A 27,406-nucleotide genomic window follows, 5' to 3' on the forward strand; every position below is an offset into this window, starting at 1 on the left:
TACCATCTACAGATTTGCAGAACTAGCTTTAGAGCTATTGCATGCTATGAAGCACTAATGTAGGACTCTCTGATAATACTGTGGGCTTGCAGGTGCCTGCTAAGCCACAGGGGATGTTGTTCTGTGGCAAGCCAAGGATACACTGGCGGATTTCGAGCCACTGCACAACTGCCAGGACTTCACTAATTCAGTGACACTCCCTGGGGGATCCTGGCTTATTATGACACTCCTCAGGTTTAAAACACTGCTGTCCGGATAGCAAAGGTCAATCTGTGCTCTGAACTGAGAAGCATTGGCCACTCTGGATCCCTCTTTCCATTAATTTCTAAACCTTTATTTATTTAGTTTTGCACAATTTGATGATCTGCTGTAAATTACTAATTATGTCTTGTAAAACAAAAAACACAATACAGAATGCTTTTCAAACTTTATATAATTCTGAATAAATCAAACATGACAACAATAGTCATTCAAACTGTTGTTTTTACTTAATTGGTTGACAACTTTAATCTAAGATAAATATATCAGCAGATAATTTTATAATATCTATGAATGTATATTTGACTGGATTTTCTTTTTTTTTTCAGTTTCTGAAAAGAATATCGGAACAGCCCATTGTAAGCTATTTATAAAAAATCCTTTCTTTAGTTTGTTAACCAAATTCTTTATTCTACAATTTACTTTATTGTAAAATTAATTAGTATTTAAGTGTAGACAGTAGTGTTTTAATTGTAAGAGTTTTAGAACTAATACATGTGTTTTATTTTACTTCCAAATATATTATGTGTGCAAGAAATTTATTATTTCAGTAGTTTATATGCCAAAATACTAAAAGTGACCAACAGGCCCCCCAACATATAACTTTTTCTGCTTTCCTGAAGAATAAAAATCGTTTGTGGAAAATAATGGTCTTTTCGGTGTATATATGTGTGTGAAGATAAAGTATTTCCAAATGTGGTAACACATTGCCTTCAGGACATTGCCCAGCCCAAAGAACAAGCAGGATTCAGATGTGGATACATCAGATTCAAGGTGTCCAAAAAGTATTGGAAAGATATAGAGAATATGAGCTTCTACTGACTTTATAAACTACAAGATTCAATATATACAAAGTCAAGTCATCAGGGCATTGAGGAAACATACAGTCACTTCCAAAATGATTAAAGATGAGCCAAAAAGGCTGTATAAAATAAACAACACAGGTAAATAAGCTATATTTTATGCTTACACACATGTGTTAAGTATATTATTTTTATACTAATACAATTGCTCAGAGAAAACTTTAAATTTTTTTCTCTCAAAAAGATAAGTCAAAATGATTGGCACTCCTAAATATTCTAATAAATACAATGAGACAAAATGACATCTGCATTAACATTCTATTTTTGTAATTCTCAGTCTTAAGAAACTGTATTGTGGCATTCAATGGATTCCTGTTTCACTGGGGTATAAAAATTAAGTAACATGTATGTAAAATCCATTTGTCATCCATCACCAAGGGTAAATCAGGAAGTGGGTACAAAAAAAAAAGTAAAAACCTAAATATAGTGCTTACCACTAATAGGGCAATAATTAAGAGGTTCGAATAGTGATAAACCTGCCTGGTAGGGGACACAAGTGCAATGAGGGAGATGGTTCAGGAGGTAAGGAATCCAAGGGCCACAGTTGGAGAATTACAGAACTTTGAATCTTGGGGTCACCCAATCAACAATTAGATGCCACATCCAGGCCAATAGCCTATTTAGAAGGGTTTCCAGACAAAAGCTTTTACTGACGTCAAACAACAAATGTAACTGCCTGTAGTTTGTTAAACAGCAAACCTGCCACACACAGAGAGAAGAACCTCATACCTACTGTAAAATATGGTGTTGTAGTTTTGATGTTATGGGGCTGTTTTGCTTCCACTGGTCCTTGGATCCTTGGTGAGGGCCAATGTCATCATAAACTCTATCAAGTGCCAGGACATTTTAGCCAAAAACCTGGTTGCCTCTGACTGAAAAGGCTGAAACTTCACTGCATCTTCCAGCAAGATTTGACCTCAAAATCAAGATATTGCAATGGTCATCTCAGTCTCTGGACTTGAATTGAAAACCTGTGGTTTGAATTGAAGAGTGCAGTCCATGAGCGCAGACCAAAGGGTATCAAGGATCCAGAAAGATTCTGTCTGGAAGAATGGTTTACGATCCCTTTCAATGTGTTCTCTAATTTCATACAAATAAATAGAAAAGGGCTCAGTGCAGTTATCCTTGGAAGGGGAGGGTACACAGAGTAGTGAAAACAAGGGTACCCTTAATTGTGACATTTCATGTTTTGAGAAATAATATATTTTGAGAAATTTGTAATTTTGGATGATTCCCTAATAAAGTTCAATATTTTCCACATTACAAAATTACAATATAGCTAATTACCTGTGTTGTTTATTTTATACAGCCTTATCTGCTAATCTTTTTCAAGGGTACCAATAATTTTGGAGGTAACTGTACATCTTATTAAATATATTTATAACAATGCCACATCAACAATCAGATCCACCAAGACACTAACAAGATCAAGATCTACAAAGGTGTACGTCAATGAGACAAAATCTCTCCAAAACTCTTCACGGCAACACTTGAAGTGTTCAAGAATTTGGCCTGGGAAGAAAAATAAACCAAGAAAAACGATGCTTACTTGAATTACCAACGGTTTGCTGATGACATTATCATCCTTGCACCTGAAGACCTGCAGCATAAAATTCAAGAACTCTCAATTGCAAGAAAGACTCAAAATTAACTTGAATAAGACCAAAATCATGTTCAACAGCTTTGTTAAACTAAGAAATCTGCAGTGGATCATAAGATACTTGAACAATTCAAATATTATGTCTACCTTGGACAACAAATCAATGCAGATGGAGATCATATGGACAAACTCAAAAGAAGAGTTTAAATAGGATAGAGTACATTTGGAAAAAAATGGCATTTGAAAGGAAATTTGTCTCATGAGAAAAGTATCTGAACAATCATACTAGCAGTGCTCACTTATGGCTCTTTAAACTGATCCCTAAATGTAAAAATGATATAGAAACTGCTAACAAAAAGAAGCATGGTAAGAAGTATATGTATAATAACATGAAGAGACAAACAAATGTATGGATCCAAGAACAAACAAAAGTATGTGACATTATTAAAAGAGTGAAAATGTTAAAATGGCAATTCTGTTCTGAAGAACAGACCAAAGATGGATACAATACGTTATAGAATGGATCCCAAGAGATGAAGACCATATAAAACATTCAAAGATGAAATAAGCTAAGAAGAAGGAAAAAGATACTGGAGGCCTTCATCCAGCAATGGATTGATAAAGGCTGAAATTATATACATATACTGTGATACAGTGCTAGGAGAGGCACAACATGGCCACCCTGAAAGGTACTCCATCCCCAGAAGAGCTGGGGTATGAATCAGCAGTTGGGAGCACCTGACTTGCAGGACTCCCATGATTGGCCCAGGTACTGCATGAAAGCAGAGTTCTTGAGAGAAGGAGAAAGAAACCAGGAAGCAGATCCCAATGAGTGTGCTGCTATTGGTACATAAATTATGGAAACTGACCTTTGGCTTGTGGACTTGAAATTTGTGATTTGAAATGGTTTTCTGTGTCTGTCTGTTTGTATTATTGTTTTGTATTTATAGAGGGGGACCTGGAAGAAGTCTAAGTAGACTCACCAAAGAGCTACGTTTTTGTTTTCTTTTGACTTTCCACTGTACTGTACTGAATACTGTACATAACAAAAGTACTGTCCTTCGCACCACATTTCCCTGCCTTATGTGTTGGTTTCCCACAGACACAACCTATTCGAGTTAAAATACACAATTTGGTTGACTGGTAGAACTTGTTAACCTTAGGGTTAGAACTTTGCACTCATCACTTATTATGATGAGCTGAGAGTGATCACACAGTGAATTGTAGTAAGGTGACCTCCCTTCCCTTGTTTCGATCTACAGCATCTTTTTTCCAGGTTCGCCAACAAAGCTCTTGATTTAATCTAGTCTTCTTTGTGGTCTTTTTTCATCTCTTGTGATAGATATTCCTTTCTCAGCTACATCCATAGCTTCTTATGTCTATCTTTGGTCTGTTCTTTTGATGTGTCTGGCCCGTTGCCATTTTAACATCTTCAATCTTTCAAGGACACCTGAATAACAAATCTGTCTGAACTAAAACAAGTACTCAATGTTTGGCCAACGTGGTGAGTTATGGCTCAGTGTATATAGGAAGTCTACACCCCCTTTCACCTTGTGTTGCATTATAGGCTGGAATTAAAATTAAGTAATTCTTATTTTATTATCTACACATCCTAATCTACAACTTCCAATTGACAAACATTTTTCTAGAAATGTGTGTAAAATAAAAAACAAATAGCTTGGATGGATAAGTGTCCACCCCCATGTAATAGCAATCCTAATTAGCTCAGGTGTAACTCATCGCTTTCAAAATCACACATCAAGTAAACTGGCCTACACGTTACATTGTAGTGATTTATATGATTTCAGGATAAATTCAGCAGTTTCTGTAGGTTCCCTCTGCTGTGAAGTGCATTTCAAAGAAAATACTCCATGAGCCATGAGCACCTCCAGGACAAAGACTCAACCATAAAAACCTCCAGGACAAAGTTGTTGAATGGCACAGAACAGGGGATGTGGATGAAGAAATTTCAAAGGCCTTAAATATCCCTTGGAGCATGGTGAAGATGATTATTAAGAAGTAGAAGGTGTGTGGCAGAACAAAGACCCTGCCTAGATCAGACCATCTGTTCAAACTGGATAACCGAGCAAGAAGGAGTCTGATCAGAGAGGCCAATGGCAACTCTGCAAAAGTTACAAACTTTTGTGGCCAAGACTGGTCAAATTGTGCATGTGGTAACAATATTCCAAGCCCTCCACAAATCTGTCCTCTATGGTAGAGTGGCAAGAAGGATGCCAATACTCAAGAACGCCCACCTGAAACACACCAGCGACAATATAGCCATGTGGCAAAACATTTTGTGGTCTGAGAAAACTAAAAGGTAACTTAAGCTGAAACTGGGAGGGAAATTCACCTTTTAGGATGACAACAAACTGAAAGACCTGAACAACACAGCCAAAGCTACACTGGAGTGGCTAAGGCAAAGAAAAAAAAAACATAAATGTCCTTGAGTGGCCCAGTCAGAGCAGAACAGGTGTTCCTAATAATCCTTTAGGTGAGTGTATTTCCCCTTAACAGTGTGGAGTATGGTGTGTAGATAAGTGAAAAAGTCCACATTTAAATGCAAAATGTGAAAAAAGTTCAAGGGGGTGTGGACCTTCTATAGACACTGTATATAAATGTGTTTGTACAAAATTATTCCTAAATATTGTCTAATACTTAATTTTGTAATTTTATTTTTGATTCCACTCACCAGTAATATGTGAAAATGTGATATGCTATGAAATGCATTTCATCCAAACATTAGAAAATACTCATACTATCATGACAATAATGAATTATTCAGTAGATTAGTTGATGCTATTCATAAATAGAATGCACTTTAGTTTTTTCTTCCAAGACAAATTATAAAAAAAAGTTAATAATAGCAACATCCCATACCTCCAAGATTTCTTTAAAGGCAGAGATGAACTCCATAAATGGGGGGAAATAAATGCACCACTGAATTGCTGTTTCAATTTACATTTTTGAGTTATTTGATTTATAATATGAAATAAAATATCAAAAGAATGAAAATGTTTTGCTGATTTTTTAATCCAATACAATGCTCAGATACATATACAATTTTGCAAAGTTTAAATAAAAGGCAATGTGTACTTTAAATGTAGTGTTAATTAATTAATACATGTTCCTAAAGAATAACTAGGTGAACATATCATGATTATTTTCTCTGCTTAAACCTAAAAAAATTGCCATTACTAAGTGACACTACCAACTATAAAAGTCACAAGTCATATCACAAGTAAATTAGATAAATGTCTCAGCCAAATTAAGTTGTAAGCAACTTTGATGCTTCCATGCATTGGAAGATGCCTGTTTTTGCACATTGGGACATAAGTTCACCAATTCCAGTGCTATACTAATGAGCTGAATCAGATTTAAATATTTGCTTTGCTTAAATATGCCAATATGATCAAACTTATTACATCTGGATTTTGATGGGTTCATGGCAGGCATTTTCGTTTATGCAAATAAATAGACACTGGAATATATTTTTCGTGAACACAATATAGCCCTCAAACCATGTTGGCCCAGCAAATTCTTACTTAATGACTAAATGTTCCAAAACAAATGATGTCTGCCATGCCATGTGAAATATCTGAACTACTTTAATTTCCTCTGTAGTATTTACTAATGTGCATGGTTTCAATAAATTCCAAACACCTTTTTTAAGCATTTGATTTCCACCCACAAATACATATAAGGCAAGTCATGGATCCTGTCTGATTTGGAATGCATTATGATGATATTTTGGGGTGTTTTTTAAATTATATAGTGATTAACTAGAATCAAAGCAGCAAGGCAAAGCAGTTATCGTTTATTATTATTTGTTCTTTAAACACATTTTTGCAGTACTATTCACTGTTGATTTGTACATCATTAAACTTTTAATGAAAATATCTATGAAAACTACAAACACTTTTGAACAACAAATAATTGCTATTATAAAGGATTAGTTAAAGACTGCCCTACATGAATTTCCCATATGGGAATGAAGACATGAAATGTGGACCAGGATTGGGGTTTAAACCCCAATCATGTATGAAATGAGAGATGCACTGGACTTTGGTAATACTAAGAAGACTATCCTTGGCAATACTCTTTAGGACTACTAACAGAGACTGAAAAAAAAACAATCCAAGGAGTCAAGAAGAAATCTAGAAATCTCCCTCAACTTCCCAGAAATCACTGGGGTGAAGCTGTTTATGGCTGCTAGAAATCACCATGGCAGGATCTGAGTGTATATCAGGAGGAAAAAAGATTGGAAGACTTTATATAAATAAAGGTACATGGAAGGTGATACACAACAAGGGTATTCCATTCAACTCACAAACAAATAATTCACAAACATTTTAACACCAACACCAGAGGCATGTTCAAAACTTAAACATTTTAGTGTGTATCCTTGAAAGTGAAATTTAAACAATATTAACAATAAACAATATAATACTGAGAAAAAAAAAAGTTACTTTTTAAGGGTAGGCCTACATTTTGGATGCAGAAGTAAAATAAGTTATCAACAACAAATGTTAAACTTTAATTGATTAAATAATTTTAAATTTGTTTCAGAAGATTATAGATTATAGCTAGGATCCCACATCTTTTTGTTTTCACAATAATCTTTTGTGACTTTTATTTTCCAATTGTATTTCAACTGTTATACCCTAGATGTCCTTGAAGCCTCTCCAGTTCACAAAGAAATTAACATTACACTTTGACTAATTAGAAAAAAAATGATGAGTATCAATGGTAATTGAATAAAGTAATTGTGTTAAAAAGAAACATTGAGAGACCTAAACATTGTTTTGATGTCAACGACATCACAACAATGCATGCAACAATACCCATTATTTTAAGAACCACACTTCAAAGTCAGCAAGAGACGGACAATTACATCACAAAAACACAGAAGACAAAAGGCTAAGATTCCTAGCTATAAGGGGAAAGGAAGTTAAGAGTCATTTGTTTTTGCAAAGATTCCCCTGGAAAACATTGATAATCCCAAACTACATGCATTTCTGAACAAAGACGTAATACATGTGGGGTCAATTCCTACAGCAGTTCAACTGAGAAAGGAATATCTATCCCAAATTGCTTTGTACAAGACAAAAAATGTACAACCGGTAAAGATTTCTGAGAGTGCATCTGTAGTTACTGATGAGTCAGTACAGATGCAAACGATCAGTATGTTTAGTAATGTTTGTTCGCCAAGGACTAATGAATACCTCCTAAAAGCTCAAATGTATTTGTCAGTTACCAATTCTGTAGATGGTGAATATGGCCAATTATTTGCAGAACACCATAAATATATGAAAGAACACATGAAAAACCACATGATGATGCTTACATTTAATAGCAAAGTTTAATTAATGGGACATTTCCTTTCATGAAACTGTAAGTGACACAATGTGCTGCTTGCAACAATGTTTTTTATATTATCTTTGTAATATATATGTTATAGCAGTTAGGTTATGATTTCACTTTTTTTTTACTCTTTGAAAGATGTGGCATTTCCTACTCAACATGCAAATGTGCCTTAATTGAATGACTAATTGAGATGATTAAAGGAACTGGGAGATAATTAATCAATAAGTGGTTTAATTCGGCAGACTAGATGACCACCTTGCACTGGGAGGAATGAAGTGTAGCCTTATTATAGGGCCCTAATTATAGCTAATCCTGCAATCTTAACCCTCAAAGTGTTGCTGGACCAATTACTAACCCACAGAAATGGGCTGTGTGAAGACTAGACAGTTGATCGTAGGCCATAGATTTCATCCTAACATCTGCCCTACAAACGTTTTGATTGGACTATTTTACATACCAATACACTGTCTTGACCAATAGCAGAGATGTGCAGTGTTAACCAATAAAAATGCTTTTAAAACTAACAGAATTTTATTAATGAGAGAAATGGTCGATTAAGAGTGTTTTTAAGCGAGTCTGACAAGGAGGTTTTATGGCTTCCAACGGAGAACTATACAGTAATGTAGACTGCGATGACAGCGATTTGGAAGCAGGGGGGATGAAGAGTAGGAGGGTGTACATGTAAGAGTAGGTGATAGTAGAGACGAGCACATTCCTTTAATTCAGCTGGGGCCGGTTGCATAAACATAGACAAAGTCTTTGTCTTAGTATAATTATAAGTAATACTAACTATACACACTCAGTTATAACCATTGCATAAAACAGTCTTTCGTTAGACTGGTCTTGGTCAATCATGCAACGCATTCTGGGAACTTCCAGACACTTCAAACACATGGCAGACGCTTCTCTATCATAGCTACGATCCCAAGTTAACTGAAAATCTATGCTAGTTATTGAACCATAATGCAGACAGATATATCATTTGAGGAAAAATTTCTGAAAATTGCACTTACGCACTCAAACACAAGGCGTGTGGTAAAATAACAAAAAAGTTAACAAGTCAACCTGCTTTGATTGCGGTCTATAGAAAACGGGCAGAAATGATGGAAGAATATGCTAATTTAATAAAGGAAACACCCATGTACTGGAGGAGGACCTCCACAAAACTTAAATGCAGCACAAAATAATTGTTATTATTTATTGGCACACACCCTTATCCAGGGTGACTTACAGAGCAAAGAGCAAAACAAAAGTGCTAAAATACAGTACAAAAACACAAATTACAGTTTAGAAATTACAGAAGTGCCTATGTAAAATATACAGTTGGCTATTGAGATCTTTGGGGAGATTGGTGGATTGCCATGAACAAGCACGGTTTAATTTTGCTGTAGTTCTAACAAGCCTGTAAATGCACTGCTTACAGAATTGATATCCTTTTATATTCATACCAAAAACAAATTAATAGAAAGAACAGGAAACATAAATTATCTTACATTTCTTGTGATATATAGGTATTATATGTTCATTGTATTAATGTAAAACTTAGTAATTTGTTCTGCTATACCAAGCGCTTTAATGTGTGAGAAACAGCTGTTATGCTGATGTGTAGCATGTTTGCAATGACATTAGTACACTGAGGGTGAAACATGAGAAATGCTGTTGACATTGTAGTATAATCAAAAAATATGTGCCTCTCGTTAAACCCTGTACAGTTTTGAAGAATATCTGGCTGTTGTTTTAGTAATGAAAATCATGGCACTGACAACAAGTTTTTTCAGATATCTTGCTGTGCTGGGAAGACCACTCTAATGGCAATGTAGTTGAATAAATAAAAAGGGATGTATACACCTTTAATACACCTTTATTTTTGATGATGATGACAACAAAAAAATGTACTATAATGGTAAAAGCAAGTGCAGTAAAATCTGTTCATCCTTACAAAGAAGACAAACTGTCCCATTCAAATTCTCAGATGGAAAATTCTATTCATCAACGATTTGGAATTAAAAAAAATAAAATAAAAATGGGATTGGATTGGAAAATTAAAAATCTCATCCTGTTTAATTTTGAAAGAGGGATACTGTGAAATCCCTTTAAGACCCTGTCCCGATCAAAACACGAACCCACCTTACAAATCACAAAATTAAACCCACAGTGCTTTGCTTGCATTAGGTAGAAACAGAATAATTTTTCAAACAAAAAACTGCTGTCAAGAACTGGAAATGGAATTTATGATTGGATTACAGTTTTGATTTGGGTCTAAAATTCTGTCTCCTTCCTAATACTATCCATGACAGATGGCTAGTAATAGTAATGGCACATTTATTTATATATTTATATATAGTCCCATGTAGTCATGTGCTATAGAGAGGTTTGTTATTTAGAAGGAAACCATTGTACGTATTGTGATATTTGTGTTAATGTAAATCCCCCCCCAGCAGTGTTTAATAAAAACTCTACCTGACCCTGGTGCTGGGCCATGTAGCTTCCCTGGGCTGATCTCACTCTTCTGCACTTGAGAAATGGAGCTCCAATGTTGCAATTACACCACATATATTTTCATCTTACACACCCTAAACAATTATCTTCAGGGGACTCTTTCAATATTCAATATTAGGACTGTGCAATCTTTTCCTGCTGTTTAAATGCCTATATGTGGCCTGTAAGTCTTCTGAGAATATATTTTCACATCCTCCCAGTTAATAAATAAAAATGCACAAACAAGCTGCTTGATTACCTGGCTAATTTGTAGCAGACATATCTCTTGGAGCAATGCACCAAATCATTTTATTTATTTTTTAATTTAATATTCCTTTTGAAGATGATTAGAATGCAGTAGGCACGACACAGTGCAGAGTACACACGAGTCAATGATATTTGCCAACTTTCTCACTGAAGAGGCATATGGCAGACATAGTTAAGAACCTCTGCCATCATTTAACAGTCAATTTATTTCATCCAGCGTTCACTACACTGTGACCTTCTAATTGAGCACTAAAATAAGTCATATTCCAAGATATGGCAAATGCAAGAGATATATTCCAATTCACCGTTTAGTCTGAAAAAATGGGAACCCTCTTGGCGGACTAATCAGCCCAGCCTCCAGTTTCACTGTCACAGCTTCAAGCCTAATCTCTACATCTTTGGCCAAGTCCAACTCTATTCCCATCTTCTGAGAGCGTCTGTTATTGGGTCATTAGGATTTCCCATCCCTTTCACTCAGTCGTGAGATGGTACCCAGATTTGCAGCCCAACATTGCATTAAATGCAGCATTATAATTTAGGCACATGGGCATTTCTGCTATATATGGGAATCACTAGCAGTCTATTGATGAATCAAAATGGCGGTAAAGTGGCTGTAGATACAGGCCAATTGGGCTTTCTATGGGGCTAGCGTAGCTTGCAGAAAGAAAAAGAAAGGAAGATACAAAAATACATTATAAATGTGTATTATAGTCATATTACCTTTGATTGTCTAGATCTGTCACTTTCAGAAACTATTTCTATTGAAATCTATTTTCCTCATTTGAAGGAAATGGGGGGAGAAAAGTCACTCCAATTGTATTTATTTTTACAATACCTGACAACACTAGAGAAACATTTTTGCATTCAGGCTACTATGTCAGTCTCCTGTTTCTGTATGGATTATGCAGCAGGGTTTTGAATGAGGTATTCACAAAGACATCAGCACTAAGCACGGCTCTAGATTGGGATTCAAATGGCAGCACATTTGCCAATTTATGGGGGGGAGTGACTCAATTATGCCCATGTGAACCACACATGAACTTGCTCAAAGAGGTCCATGTACATTTTAAACAACAAACTGTAACACTAAAGACAAAATAATAAGTAATTCTAGAGCTGTAATAAAATGTAGGCATTTACTGTTAATGTCAGTTAGTACTCGTAATGGTACTGAAAAATAAAGTAAAAAGTGTGGCGTATATCTTTTGAAACAAAACTTACTTTAAGAAAGATTCCTTTACATCAAATTATACAATCTTACACTGAGGCATGTTGAAACGAAATATCCAATTTTTTCTCTTGCACTCTTCCACTGCAGATTCCTCAATTGTTGGCATAGCATCGTAGATAGGTTTATCGGGAGAACAAGACTATATAAGGACAAGATAAAGCAAGGTAGTGCGGGAAAGGCAAGGAGGCAAACTGAGTATAGATCTTATATTTTGTCCTATTGCATACTGATTTTTTTGCATGGAGTGAGCATCTCCTTGTCTTGGAGATGTCTTGGAGCCCTGATCAGGCTGTTTAGGGAACTACACTTTGTGATATGAATATAACAGTTTTGTATTGGCATAAAAAAATTGCATGATCTGGAGACTTAACATTCAAAAATCACATTAACATAAAGCACTTTTATATCCAAGAAACTGTCCTTTAACCAAGCAGTACTTGTAATCAAATGGTTTAATCATTGTAGGCCACAATACGTAACCATGACCTTATCTACAGTCATCCTTTGCTTTTATATAATTCATGTTGAAAGACTTTTGACAAGTTTTCCAGGTCCTGTGAAACAAGAAAAAGTAGAATGCTTTTAAATATATTAACTAAATCAGAAATATTTTAAATCTTTCTCAGTACCTAAGAGCAAACTGTGAAATGCGTCCCTGAAACATGTATTTGGGGTTCTGGTAGAGTTTTTAAATATCTGAAGGTTTGGCAGAAGCTCTCTAGAGAACATCAGTGACTGTATTCGAGCTTTAATGTTCAAACAATTTACAGTGAACATGAACATTTGCAGTAAGGACCATATGGAAGGAGTTGCTGCAGAATGCGTTATAAAGTGATGCTGTTTCAGAAATAGGCAAGGAGAGATCGTTCAGATGCTTCAAATGAAATTGTGAAGTACATTTTTACAAAAAAAAAAAAAATCAAAATCTATTTAGAAGTACCTCTTCTTCTCCCCCATTTTATTCCCACTGATTTGTTACCCAACTCACTACTACAACCGCGCTCTGTAGCCCAACAGAGGTGAAGATAACACTCAAACCAGCTGCTGCTTTACAGAGGGAGTTAGGACTTTTACATCAGTGTTTCCCTATGTGAGGGAGGGAAGACTTGACTGATAAAGCCACACAACTACAGGCCCCTACTTATATTATTTTTGTTTTACAAACCAAAGAACACTACCGATTTACAGAAAATAAACACTAAAATAATAATTATTAATTTTTTTACAGACTTGAAATTAACACGTTCCATCTCACACAGTACAACAAGCATTTCTTGCAAAATGTGGTAGGTGGCAGCACTATGAACTAGTGCAATATGAATTAGAAAACAAAATGCATACCTATAATATGATATGAGAAATAATTTCAGGTAAGTAATCCCTGCTTTTTTTTTTTATAGAACTGACATGATATACATACATACATACATACATACATACATACATACATACATACATACATACATACATACTGTGATCTAGGTTACAAACAAAAAATTGCTGTTGATGACATACATTTGATAGTTATTAGTCTCAAAGCTCTAACATTACTTGAAGCTCCGAACACAAACCTATACCTTTTTCATTTCAGGGAACCTTTCAAAAACAATTAATCATCATTGCCTTAATTACTGATCTTAAAACTCACAAAACAAATTCTAAAATGTATTGTTTGGTTATGCAGATTTTGTCTATCTTCATGAAAGAGGCACACAAAGGAGAGTTGTGTTTTTTTCAACTGTTAAATATAAAGTCACCTCAACAATTATTGGCACCACTGATAAAGATGAGCAAAACGACAACATTGCCTATTTTCCAATATATGGAATATATTGTACTTTATTATTGTCTAAAGAGAATCAACCACAATTACACATTTCTCGAATTCTACATTTATTGTCACAATTATTGCCACCCTTGTTTTCAGTACGTTGAGCATTTTTCTGTATTTTTTTTAATGAGAATTGAGAACACACTGGAAGGGACCATGCCTCCATACAGAATCTTTCCAGATCCTTGATATCCTTTAGTCTGCACTTATGGACTGCCCTCTTCCATTCAAACTATGGGTTTTCAAAGGGTTTCAAGCTCAGAGACTGAGATGTCCATTGCAAAACAATGATTTTGAGGTACATGTTTGTGTGTAGATGTACTAGGGGGTACTGTATTGCTGAATGATTCACTTGCAGGGAACTTTCAGCCTTCTGGCAGAAGCAACCAGGTTTTATGCTAAAATGTCCTGGTATTTGATTGAGTTTATGATGCCATTATCCTTAACAAGGACCCCAGGACCAATGGAAGCAAAACAGCCGCATAACATCAAAGATCCACCACCATATTATACAGTAGGTATGAGGTTCATTTCTGTGTTTGTTGCAGGTTTGCCATTTAACAAACTCCAAGCACTTACATGTGTTGCTTGCTCTCAATAAAGGATTTCTTTCTGACAACCATTCCAAATAGACTATTGGCATGGGTGTGGCATCTAATTGTAGATTTGGAGACTTGGTGACCCCAATATTTAACCAAGTTATCTAATTCTCCAACAATGGCCTTGGGATTCTTTGCCTCCCAAACCATCTTCCTTACTGTGTGTGGGGGGAAGATGCACTGGTTTTGAACTTCTTAATTATTGCCCTCATAGTGATAAGTTGTATATTTAGGTTTTTAGCTATTTTTGTACCCATTGCCTGTATTATGAAAGTCAACAACAATTTGTCTCTTAATTTGTGAGCTCTTTGCCTTCTTTGATGGATAACAAATTGATTAAAATGATTTGTTAATTTGTCCATTTAAATTAAATCTGTAAAGTGCTCTGTGGCTACCTCCTTATATAATACAGATTGCAAGTGAGATTTCAAGTGTTCTAACAGTCTGTCTGCTTCCAACAGTGGTCAGTGGTGTGCTGACAGAAGGTACAAAAAGTAATCCCTGCCTTTATAGAAATCACATGGGATTGTCTGAGCACGATCGCAGGCATTTTGGTGGATATGTATTTTTCGCTGGCATCATCTTCGCTATGCTTCTGTTTTCCAATAGTTTTGTGCCACAAGGTTCTTTTATTTTAAGCCACAGACTGAGATTGTCCCATACATGAGTTCTGTACCTCAAATCAAAATGTGAAATGCAATTGTCATAGCAAAAAAATGGAACTGCCAAACCAATGACCTCTAATGAACCCGGATGTATTAAGTAAAAATATAAGAAAGAAAGAAAAAAATGGAAATAAGGTAGAATCTGTAAGGTTTAATAGATACATTTTATTGTGATTATATTACTTTTATAATAACGTTTTGTTACCGCCAATAAAATGCAAAGCTGCACTGATGTCATCATGGCCTTTTTATAGCCCAGCATAAGGCATGTACTGTAATTAACGCATTATGTCATTGTAGTGAAAAGGTGGCATGGATACATGTTTTTTTTTTTCTTCTTACCTCTGGAGTGACATCGCGGGGGGCAAAGCCAGTACCCCCAGTTGTTAAGATCAGATTCAGCTCTTTCTCATCACACCAGTCTATCAGGGTCTCCTGAAATAAAGAATAATAATAAAACCATCAAAACACTGAAAAACAAGAGTATGTTGTTTTAATACATTGAGGGTTGATTCATTCCTTAAAAAATGAATACATAATGTTTCCAAATAAGGGAAGCAGATTTCGCCCATTTCCCTTATTGCTAATATATTATTGACAATTGTTTTTTAAAAAATTACATCGCTGTTTGGCTTGATTTCTTTAGTCATACAGTTCAAATTTGCAAATCTCTTCTGGTTTCGTCTTTCAACGTTATTTTCCTTATTCAAGCAGACCCTTATTTGCAGACCCCCTGCATCGCACAACCAAATTCTGGAGAGTTTTGGTGCTTTATCTCACAACAATCTGCACTAAGCAGCAGCACGTACAGTAAATCCACTGCTCCTAGCTTAATTCCAATTCACACAATTTAAATCAGTTTTATTGTAATTTATTCCTAATCTCCAGTCTGTTTGCCATACACATAATGTTGATCGATACAGATTAAGGAAACTTGAACTGTTTTGTGTAAGCTGCAGGCAGCTTTCAACATAGATGAGGTTACCATGGGGAAGACGAGGCTGTGAAAATGCGCTTGACAATCCAACACCATATGGCTGCTGCTCAACCTTGCTTGTTTCCCCCCCCCCAAAAATGGATGCACATTTTTCAACTCTAAACTGACCTTATTAAATTTGAAAGCTTTGCATGTGGTGCTGCTAAGGAAAGTAGAATGGGATTCTGAAATTAATGTTATTTTCATGTTATACATTATTTTTGCCCTGTATAGGGCAGTTTAATACCAAAAGGCTTCCCATATAAATACACAGAGTTGGTTCAATACTGTGGGCACAGCATTCTCATTTGTAGCTTTATAATTCTGTGTGGGGTTTAAATCCATTTAATGTTGCAGTTCACAACAAGTTGCCATTGCCCTAATCAATATTTCATTAAAAGCAAATACAGGAAAATATTTTCTCTCATCTAATGTTCCATATTTTAAAGAAAAATATTGCAGAAAGTGCCTGTGGTAAAAAATGACACAATTAGTAGATTTTTAACCATATAACAAAATCAACCAGTGCACTGGAACCCAAATAAAAATAATAATAATCACGGTAGCTTGCTACTAACGCCACATTAAAGGGATCAATGAATCTCTCAGACTAGCATTTAATTACTGGATTTCATTGCACTGAATTGCACCTCCCCACCACCACTAGTAAAATTCCTATCTCCACCAAACACAATGAATTAAGAAGGAGCAAGTGACCCTACTATGAACTTGGAAAAGTGCTCTGTAAATAAAATGTGATACTCAGAATTACTGAAGCATACAACAGAAATTCTACTGATTTAGCTGTGACTGTACTTTTCCGAGGAGATGCAATTTCTGAAGTAGTGGGACATGAAACTATGCTATTATAAATTATTCTTCCAGTTTTGCAGTTGTAAAAACCCAACATATGCAATTTTATAATAGGATTTTAAATTGATGTTGTAAAAAAATAGCTAAATGAGTCCCATACTGTTTTTTTCCTCTCCGAGTAGCTATACTCTGAAGAGCAAACCAATTAAGTAACATAGATTGGATGCTTTGCACATTTTTAACAAACATACTGTATGATAAGCAATAACATTGAAAAAACAGCTGGTATACATGTTTGTTTTTTTGCAGCTTTCACAACTGTTTCATAAATCTTAAGAAGAGAATTGTGGATTTCAATACTTTTTCCTCAGTTATGTATAATGTAAAAACATTTACAGATATAGTTTTAGTTTATTTAATAACACGTTTTATACATTCTAATTTTCATAAAAGGTTACAAAATGTGTTACTTGTTACTCTGTTAAGTGTAGGGCTGCAACAAATGACTATTTTGATAATCGATTAATCTGTTGATTTTTAATTCGATTAATCAGATAAAACTAATCCAGCATTAAATGCAACTGATTTATTAAAAAGAACCGGATTATAGAAAAATAGAAAACTACAGAACTGTACTCAGTTGTGGCGTCATTTTTTGTAAGATGCCACTTTCTTCTAATCAGAAATGTAACCACTATAATGTACAGGTTTTAGTTTGATATTAGCAGGTGAGTCAAAGTTTTGACTTAATCCGGCCCTAAAGGTTTGAGTTTTTCCTCATCTTGCATAATGCTCTCTTTAAAACAACTTGAGATGGCAGTTATAAAACCAACAGAAAACAATTGTGTTTTAACATTGTTCTCAAAAACACAAAGCTGTTTTACTTTACAGTTTGAAAGGTGCTAAACTGTTTTGATAAAAAATGAAAAATGAAGAAAACACATTAAATTCAGTTTGTACAGGCTTTTCTACACCAACAACAGTAGTCCGATACCGGACTATGGCGGTAGAATGACATGAGAGACAATAAGAGTATGCATAGAAGCACAATATTTACATTTACATTCACACTGGATCCGAAGATGCATCCAATCTTTACGTGCGTGAAAAGAGGAAAAAAAACAACTATTGTGTGTATCTTCCCACCTTGCACACTGACTGTGAAACGAGTTTGATTTGATCAGATTTTATGTGCATTAAAAATGTAATTTACCAATGAAACACGAGAGGAAGATGTGGATTGGTGGAAAAGCTTATCATCTGGGTATCTAACCACGAACAACTATACAACAGAGCAAATAAATATAGACTGACAATACATGGCAAGATATCGTGGAGGAGCTGGGCAGGAATGGAAGCTACTGTCTGATGTAGCTAGAATTCTAGGAAGTGGTTAAGCTCAGATAATCAACAATAATGTGACTTACATTATTTATAAAGAGTTGCACTTTCAAATAAACAATTTAGCATTGAAACACACACTCTGCTTTTGTGTCTTTATGGTGAGGTCGGTGTAGTTTGTGTGCGATACGATTTTTATTTTAAAAACTTTGTAAAAATGATGTAAAAGCTCCTTATTTCTTCAGCAGCCCCATTGCAAACTCAAAACAAAACTCAAATGTTTCACAATAGTTTTCTCGTTTACGATATATATTTATATTTTGAATTCAATTTTTATGGCACTAATTTGATCATATAGTCCAAGGCTGTGCAACGCTCTTCCAGAGGCTCTGAGAAGCGGCCCTACATGTGATAGTTTAAAGACATTTCTTAAAAATCACCTTTTTAAAATAATGTTTTTTTTAAGGATCTTTGTTAGTTGCTAGTTTTAAAATCCTCTTAGCCTTTTTTATTGCTTGCTCCCCTTTATTGGCTATCCTGCATGTTTTCTTGTCTGTATGTACTGTACTGCTGTATTGTCTGCCTTTACTGTGGTTTGACTCTTGCTTGAATGTAGCGCATAGGTATAATAAAAGCGCGTTATAAATAAAATGTTTAATAATAATAAATAAACAGGTAAACGGCAAAGGTTGTGTACTTAGTGTGGTTTTAACGGATGCAGTGTGCCAACTTTTTCAATTATGTATTGCTGCAGACCCGGAGACATTGGAATGTGGGAGGAGTAACTGTCAATCATTTTGTATGCAGCCAATCACTTTACCGGAAATGCTTGTCAATCACTTTTTATGTGGCAAATCATCTGAAATGTGTCAGTAATTTTTAATGCGAGAAGATACTTGTCACTCATTTTGTATCAATCATCTTACTCATTTATAAAATAAGGAGGGAGAAAAGAGAAGATGCTTGTCAGTCATTTTTTATGCTGCCAATCACCTCTCTCATATATAAAATTAAGGCGGGAAGGAAAAACGAAGAGGAGGGAGGAAACAAATATGTCCTGGGCCCCATTCCTCCTATCTGGTTTAACTAATTCAGGCTAATCAGCCGGATTCAGTTAATATGATAATTTAAGTCAAGTTGTCTTCAAACTTGCTTTGAGGAATAGAAAAAGACACTTCTGTCAAATTATCCTGAAAGTTATCTGGCTAACTCGGTTAGCAGCTATGAGGAATGGGGTCCTGCTGTGTTTCTTTCTAAGAATTGTGTTGATGTTAGTAAATGGATAGCTAGTAGTTCTGAGGTTGTTAATCAGGAGAGGCAACTGTAAAGCAGCATGATATTCTTACAATTGTACGGGTTTCATATCAATTGTCTGTTATTTTTACAAATCAGACAGGTTTTAATAATATATATATATTTAAAAGCAATCAAAATTAGCTTTAGGCAAGGCAAGTTTGATAGGACAAACAAAATAATGCGACTAAAATTACATTTTGATGAGTTGAGTTTTGAAAAGCATATTGACCCTCACTGTAAACACCTTACAGGGAAGTACAATTGTATAAGTACACTGTATAGAGCTCCAAGTGTAGGTCCTGTAGGCTAATCTCATATCCCAAACCAGACCTACTTGTTAATATAGAATGCAAACATGTCAGCCCTTGTGCCAAATCACTTCTGACATCAGAAATAAACACTGAGCAAACAGAGAGCTTAACTCACATTAATGGTAATTAATGGTAATGTTAATTAGTTTGAATTGTATACTGTATGACAGATAGCTAGGTATATAGGTTATAAACCAAAAATAGCCCAATTTAAGTGTTTCTTAAAGCAATTACCATGCACGGTGCATTGCTCAGTTAATAGAAACAATAACTTCCCGACTTCTGTCTTACCAAAGCTAATGCTTTTTAAAAATAATAATATAAAATTAATTTAAAAAAAGCGAGTGTCATGTAATGTGCATCTTTATCATAACTGTACATCATATCACATTACATATGAAACAAATATTGTCAAGTTACGTACATCACTGGCAACTGACATTAACTCCAGAGTGTAAACATGTCATTTAATCTGACACGAGGAAGAATGTTCATCTCCCTCCTCCTTGAAGCGCTTACAAAGAAATGAAGAAGGTGATTGCCTGCAAAAAAAAAAGACTAACAAGTACCTTCTGCAGGTGATTGGCTGCATAAAAAGTGATTGACAAGCATTGTCTGCAAAGAGATTGGCTCCAGTGTTTTCTCTTTAGGTGCTGATCCATCATTGCTGTGAGTTCAGTTTTGCACATTTTACAGCAAACGGTCTTCTTTGCAGTGTACAATGTAAAGCGCTCCCATACTTTACAAGACTTACATGGTTTTTCTGCTGTAAAAATAATTTCAAAACATCCGAAATTGTGTTTCATATTACCTCATTTTAATTTCAGCTGAAAATAACAGAAAAGTTCCATTAGGATGAGAACCACCAAGGACCCAGGTTGAAATCCCCTACTCTAAGCAATCAGAAGAGCAATAATCCAGGTCATTACCTTTACTCCAGTGATGTTTAGCAATGCAGTAAGTTTGTAGCTGCTGTTACTTTCCAAGTTTAGTGTGTTTTACAGCTCACCAAGCTCTCCTTTCCGTCGTACAACACAAAGCAATTAAGTGCCAAGCAGTTGTGGGTTCACTTGTGTCAGATTGGATAAAACGGGTATTATTTGTTCTGTCAAGCTATTAAAGTTAGGCCCTAATGCTTAAATCTGCAGTTGCCAGCTACATTTAGGCTTCAAATGCGGTGGAGTTGCAAGCCTAATCAGGTAGTTTACCAGAACGAAGCAGGGAAAGACGAGAGCATGTGTTCTGACCCTGCACTGAGAGAGTACGCAGGCAGCGCTGCACCCCGGGGACAAACTGATTTATTGGAAAGCACTGGTTCAGGAGTTCTTAGCAAATGGACTCTTAAACAGTTTCTCCACCTTGGGAACCCCCCTTATTCCAATTCTAGTTAAAGTGGTTAGAAGATGTGATGAATGGACAATATGTGGCAGTGGAAGGGGGCTGCTTCATGATCTTTTCTATTTTGGGAGAAGTAATTGCTGCCTGTTCGTAAAGCAAGGGAAAGCAATAAGGCCTGCATAAAAAAATAATGTAAAAAATTAAGAAATGACTGATGATGGAGAAATGGCATAAGGGAGTTCTTCATTTGAGTCTGATTACTTTTTTTATCCCACCCAGTTTCTACAATTATGATCTATAAAATAATGTCAGTCGTTCAGTTTCTTTTTAGATTTTTGTTTTTTTGTGGACTGGTGCATTTATGCTCTAGGACCATATCATTACAAACTTAATGTGCCTAAATATCCTTTTAATAGGTTGGTGACTGAAACTGATTACAAAATCCCAAATGAGGAAATACTTATACATTGTTAAGCATAACTTTGCTTTACTTTTGTTTAAAACACAGCTAACATTTTGAATACAATGATGAGTCAAATCTTACAGATTGCTTATAGTTAAGTATCACCTAATGTATAACATACATTCCTACTGCCTGCATGAATTCTCTCATTTCCACTGTATTTTCGGTTGATTTCTTCCACTTATTTTGTTAGGATACTAGATTTTGGTCCTAGGAACCACCTGATGATTACTGATTTATTTTGAAAATAACTGGAATTACCTGGGATTAAGTATTAAAAATGAAACAAACACTCAAACAGACAAGGCAATAATATATTCAAAATTATTTGGTAAGCAAGTTTTAAAAGATAGGATCCCATATTTTTTAATGTTGACTTAAAAAATGTATAAACCTAAATTAAAAGTGAAATTGTGGATTATTATTAACAGTTTACACTCAGACCCATTTTCACCTGGTTGGACTTCTTAGATGTGCTAGTGTTTAATATGGACATTATAAGGAGTACAGGTATGTTGAGGCCTATCAAATTAAACTAGACAACCTGTACTATAATATGCTGCATAGTTGATCATGATCAGACAAACCATATTACAGTACTACCAAGTTTTCTTCCACAAAAACTAAAATGTGTTTTGTGAAATGTTTACCTTTTTTTAGGAATTTTTGAGATGAAATACCACTCATAGTGAAATTTATAGAAGTTGTTGGGTGAAAATACCATAAAAAATGAAGTAATAATGTACATTTGAAAGAACCTAGCCTATAGGGAAAAGTTTAGAGAAAATGTGTACCACAAAATACGCACAATAGGCCCATTTCTCCATTACAAGGGCCACCAGCATGTGGGACCACTCAAATGAAAGTATACAAACTACAGATTCGGTTTCTGCATTGTTGATCATGATCAGACACTATACTGCAACACTACTACCCTTTTTCCAAGATAAATAATAGCATAATTATGAATTATTACATTTTTGGATTTGATGAAACAAAAACAAAAAAAAAAAAATTTTTTTACAATTATTCCTTAAAGAACTAGTCAAAATACAACTTTTAAGACAAACTGGGTGAAAATGTGATAAAAATGATCACCAAGAGGTTGAGTGTATAAAGGAGATTTTTTTAGGTTTCAAATAGTACATTAAGCTAAAACATATCAATCCTAAAGACTATTATTCCTACTACATCGTCAGAGACAATTTGAAACAACCCTGGTGCCAAAACAGAGATGCACAGGTAATGCTGGTCATGTAGTGCATGTAGTTGGATGATGCTGCTTTCCAAAGACAATTGATACAATTTTAATATTGATGCTGTAGCTAACTGAAATTTCTGTGTAAATTTCTGTGTAACAAAGGTGTGTATATTCATTCCTGAATGCCCATCATCTTTCCAAGCAAGTAATGTATTCACTGTATAATTTGAAGGACGCATTTTGAAACTTAGCTGAAAGCACTGTAAAGCATGAAAAACTTTTTAATATATAAATACCACCAACATGGACATGCTAATTATTGCTATTTTCCTGATGGCTTTAGATAGAGAGACAAAGATGTACAATGGCCTTCATATTTATTCATTGATAAAGTGTAATTAAAAGGTTATAGTAGGCATAGCAGTGCAATTCCCAAAATTATGGTTTTAGGCATCTTTGAGTGTTGCTATAGTGCATAAGTAAGATTTATCAAATTTTTCCCCGTTCAAATCATAAGCAACTTTTAACATTTGAATATTTAAATCTCGGTAAATACTGGAGGGTGTCAAAAACCGGCATTGTATGCTGTCTGAGTGTTTCAGGACGTGTGATGTCATAATTTCCCGGATTTTGAAAAAACTATAAAAGCACCGGTTTTATCGTCCCCATGGCAACTCAAGATATTATTGTTAAGTCTGCCGAGTGTTAGTGTTTCATGGTGTTACTCCTCGATAGTAATTATTGTTTCCATAGACAATACGTGCTGTGTCCATGGCTGTGGGAAAAACAGTGAAGACAAAATTATTCTTTCCTCCTTTCCAGGAGATTAGAGGAGATTAAGAGGAGATTAATGTCCAGAGGAAATTGTTTGTGAAAGTAAACAATCCCACATTCAAAGTGAGGAGAAAAAAAAAAAATATATATATATATATATATAATTTGTATCACAATGCATTCCAACTTTGCATCACTTGGACCATCCCATGCATTCTATGTGTACATGTGTGTATGTTATCTTTACACAAATCGCAGTGAAGTACCATAATGTACAAAGTGCCATGTGCTTTGGGATGCAAACTGAAACACAAGGGCAATGGTTGCAGATTTCCAAGAGAGTCTGACATCATCAGGATACAATGTTTCAAAAGGTACCATTCAGAGTCAGCTGCATGAATCTGGTGTAAATGGTAGAGATGCAAAGAAGAAGTCTCTTCTGACAGCACATCTCAAAAATAAGCAGTAGGCATTCGCCAAACTGCAACGCATTGGCACTTGGAACCGTATTTTGTTTTTAATATCCATTATTTAATATAACCTAGAAATTGTATTTTCTAGTAGTGTGAACTACTGTTTTAAACAATTACATGAATGTAACAAGATTAGCTTTCTGCTGGCACTAGAAAGAAAATGTTAACACCCAGAAGAATAACAATACTCAAAATACACCATTAATCATTTCATGACTTTAAATTGAAAGGTTACTGGTAGTATTATAAACTAGCAGTAATTGCAGTACTGCATAGATTCATTTAACAGGTAGTTTATTAATGTAGTCCACAAATTATAACACTTTTGCCTCCACATTTCCATTAAGGATAGCAAACTGCTTTGTTGATGTGTAAGAGACACTCTTACTTGTTACGCTGTTCCATGTACTGACTGAAGCACCTCGCTGCGTCTACACTGGAATAAGGTGGATGTGGGTTTTTTTTTTTTTTGAGAAATTACAAATTCTGCTTTTGAAAAATGCACGATTCATTTTTTTTTCAGGAAGTACTCTCAATAGCTAAAATAAAATTAATAACAATAATAACAACTACTTATTACAATTTTCTATATTAAATTTGAATTTATGTTACATCTATTGATTGATCTTTTGCAAAGGCAGATGGCTCAATACATGTTATCATAAGCAATAAGGATCTGCATGTATACATGTTTACTGGTAATGTAGTCAACCCTATTACATTCAACTGCAATTCTACTAAGATCTGTTTGTGAACGTAGTGCCTACATTTGATTGCCTAGTCTGACTGCATTGATTTTAATATCGTTTAAAAAATAAAATAAATTACTTAACAGAGCTGATAAGACAGTCACAAAGCATTCTCGTCACAACAGTCACACTACTTAACAAACACTGAATTGCATTAGTTAACCAACACTGAACATCAATGAATAGACAATGACAATTCAGTACTGTAAAGTAAATATGTCTAAATATGAAAGTCCACAACAGCTCTTTATTCAGCTAATTATAAAATGCAGCTAATTAAAAAAAAAAAAACTATTTACACCATTGTCAGTTTCAGAAGGTTTGTTTGCTGAAAGTTATGTTTCACCTGAGAATACACAACTCCGCACATAACATAACAAAACCTTCAACTCGCTCTTCTGCCATTTTTTTTTGTGTTGAACTTATGAAAAAATAAATTGAAGCTGTGAGATTAAGTGTTAAGTATATCTACATTGTCAACAGTCATTTTCTCTTTGACCTTGAACTGCAAAGTTATTAAGGAATTAAGATAAACTGAACCTATTACTGAACCTGAAACTATTTGCATGATTTAGCAATGACATCATCATCTTGAAGACCTAGTTTCAAATTTAAGAATTCTCAGATGCAAGTAAGAAAACTGAGCTCAAAATAAACTTCAGTAAGAACAAAGACATGTTCAACTGAATTGTAAAACCTAAGATTGCAGTAGATTAAGAGGTTATTGGATATGTAAAACATCTAATATGGCCAAAATAGTTTACGCAGATAGCAATCGTATTGAAGAAATCAAAAGAATAGTAAAAATGTGAAGGTGTTCAGCAAAGCTTCTGATTTCATCTTCACATTGTCTAAATAATTGTCTTCTTGGTCTTTTTAAATGTCTTGGGATGCATTCTATAGCTTATTCATATTTGGTCCATTTGGTCTGTTCTTTCCGGCAATGTGTCCAGTCATTGCCATTTTAAACATTTTCACTCTTTCAATGATGTCACATACTTTTGTTCATTCAATTTGTTTATGACAAGGCTCATGGCCACTGAAAACCACCTAAAATCACCTTAAATTCACACAAGTCCATCTTTTTTGCTGACTGAAGTCTCTCTTGTCACCTGAATCACATCACGGACAAAATTGCTACTTCCACTCATTATACATAGTAACCCTATATAACCATAACCATAGTAAATTTAACAACTGTAATTTTTCCACCAACACTAGGTTATTTATAAATGCATAATAAACGCTCTCATTGGATGTTGATACCAATCAGACATGATTTGGTGACACCCCGCTTGCATAAACAAATAATATTTAATTATAGCATAACACTGCCAGAATTATCATCCACATTTGTACGAAATTGACCCTCGATTTGTGTGGTTATATGCAACTCAACTGATAATATATCACAACTCTGTAGTTTCTTGTCAATACTACAATGGGCAAAAAAAAATGTGTGCTTAAAGACAGAGTGTTTCGAACTTGATGTGGGAATAAAATAGTAAATAACTAAACAATGTATTTTGTTTATTATGTATATTATGTTATAATATCAGTCAAAATTCTGGTTATAATGAATAAGTAAGGCAGACAATATTTCCGAGCCGTTTTGATTAAAAAATACACTTGAAAAAATATACTTGTGTTTTTGATGACTACAAAGCATGTGACAAAAAAAGTGTCTGAAAAACTATGACTTTTCATTATCAAATTATTAATTACATGAAAATGGTAAGGATTTCACTATTGAAACTATTATATGCATTTCTTCATTTTGTATGCATTCTAACAATGTATGTTAAGATATGCATTCATGTTTTTTTTTTTTTTATATAACTATTTCCATGTTGTTGGTACATGTTTTGGGAGAATGACCCAAATATATCAAAGCAAGTGGTGGAACCTCTTGGGGAGGCTCTCATCCAGCACTGCCGTAGATTCACAACAAAACTGTCTATATTGGGCTCGATTCAAAACCACGGTCCACTACAGTCACTCACACAGGATGCTTTTCTCTCTCCTTTTATCTATCACAGCGCTACCACTACTACCAGTGAAGTTTTAACATTAATTCATTCATTCATTCTTAGTTTTTTCCATTCTTCCAAGACGTCCCACTCTCAGTCTTATACGGCAGCTTTACAGACAGCATGCCCAGTCACAGGCTGTCCCCTCTCCTGGACCTGACAGCTCAGGAAGGAGACTGATGTGAGGGGAGGGGGATACAGTGAGGGAAAAAAGTATTTGATCCCCTGCTGATTTTGTATGTTTGCCCACTGACAAAGAAATGATCAGTCTATAATTTTAATGGTAGGTGTATTTTAACAGTGAGAGACAGAATAACAACAAAAAAATCCAGAAAAACGCATTTCAAAAAAGTTATAAATTCATTTGCATGTTAATGAGGGAAATAAGTATTTGACCCCTTCGACTTAGTACTTGGTGGCAAAACCCTTGGTGGCAAAACCCTTGGTGGCAAAACCCTTGTTGGCAATCACAGAGGTCAGAC

General features: G+C 34.9%; 1 protein-coding gene across 12 annotated transcripts in view; it reads right to left on the reverse strand.

Moving 5' to 3' along the window:
* gphna (gephyrin a) overlaps positions 1–27,406 on the reverse strand; it is a 278,299-nt gene that overhangs the window by 134,674 nt on the left and 116,219 nt on the right. For all 12 annotated transcript variants that reach the window (XM_066694145.1, XM_066694146.1, XM_066694142.1 and 9 more), the window contains exon 4: positions 15,502–15,594. In XM_066694145.1, coding sequence (XP_066550242.1) covers positions 15,502–15,594 — 93 coding nt within the window. The remainder of the gene's footprint in view (positions 1–15,501; positions 15,595–27,406) is intronic.

This window comes from Amia ocellicauda, chromosome 21 (genome assembly GCF_036373705.1).
Source record: "Amia ocellicauda isolate fAmiCal2 chromosome 21, fAmiCal2.hap1, whole genome shotgun sequence".
In the NCBI taxonomy this organism is placed as follows: domain Eukaryota; kingdom Metazoa; phylum Chordata; class Actinopteri; order Amiiformes; family Amiidae; genus Amia; species Amia ocellicauda.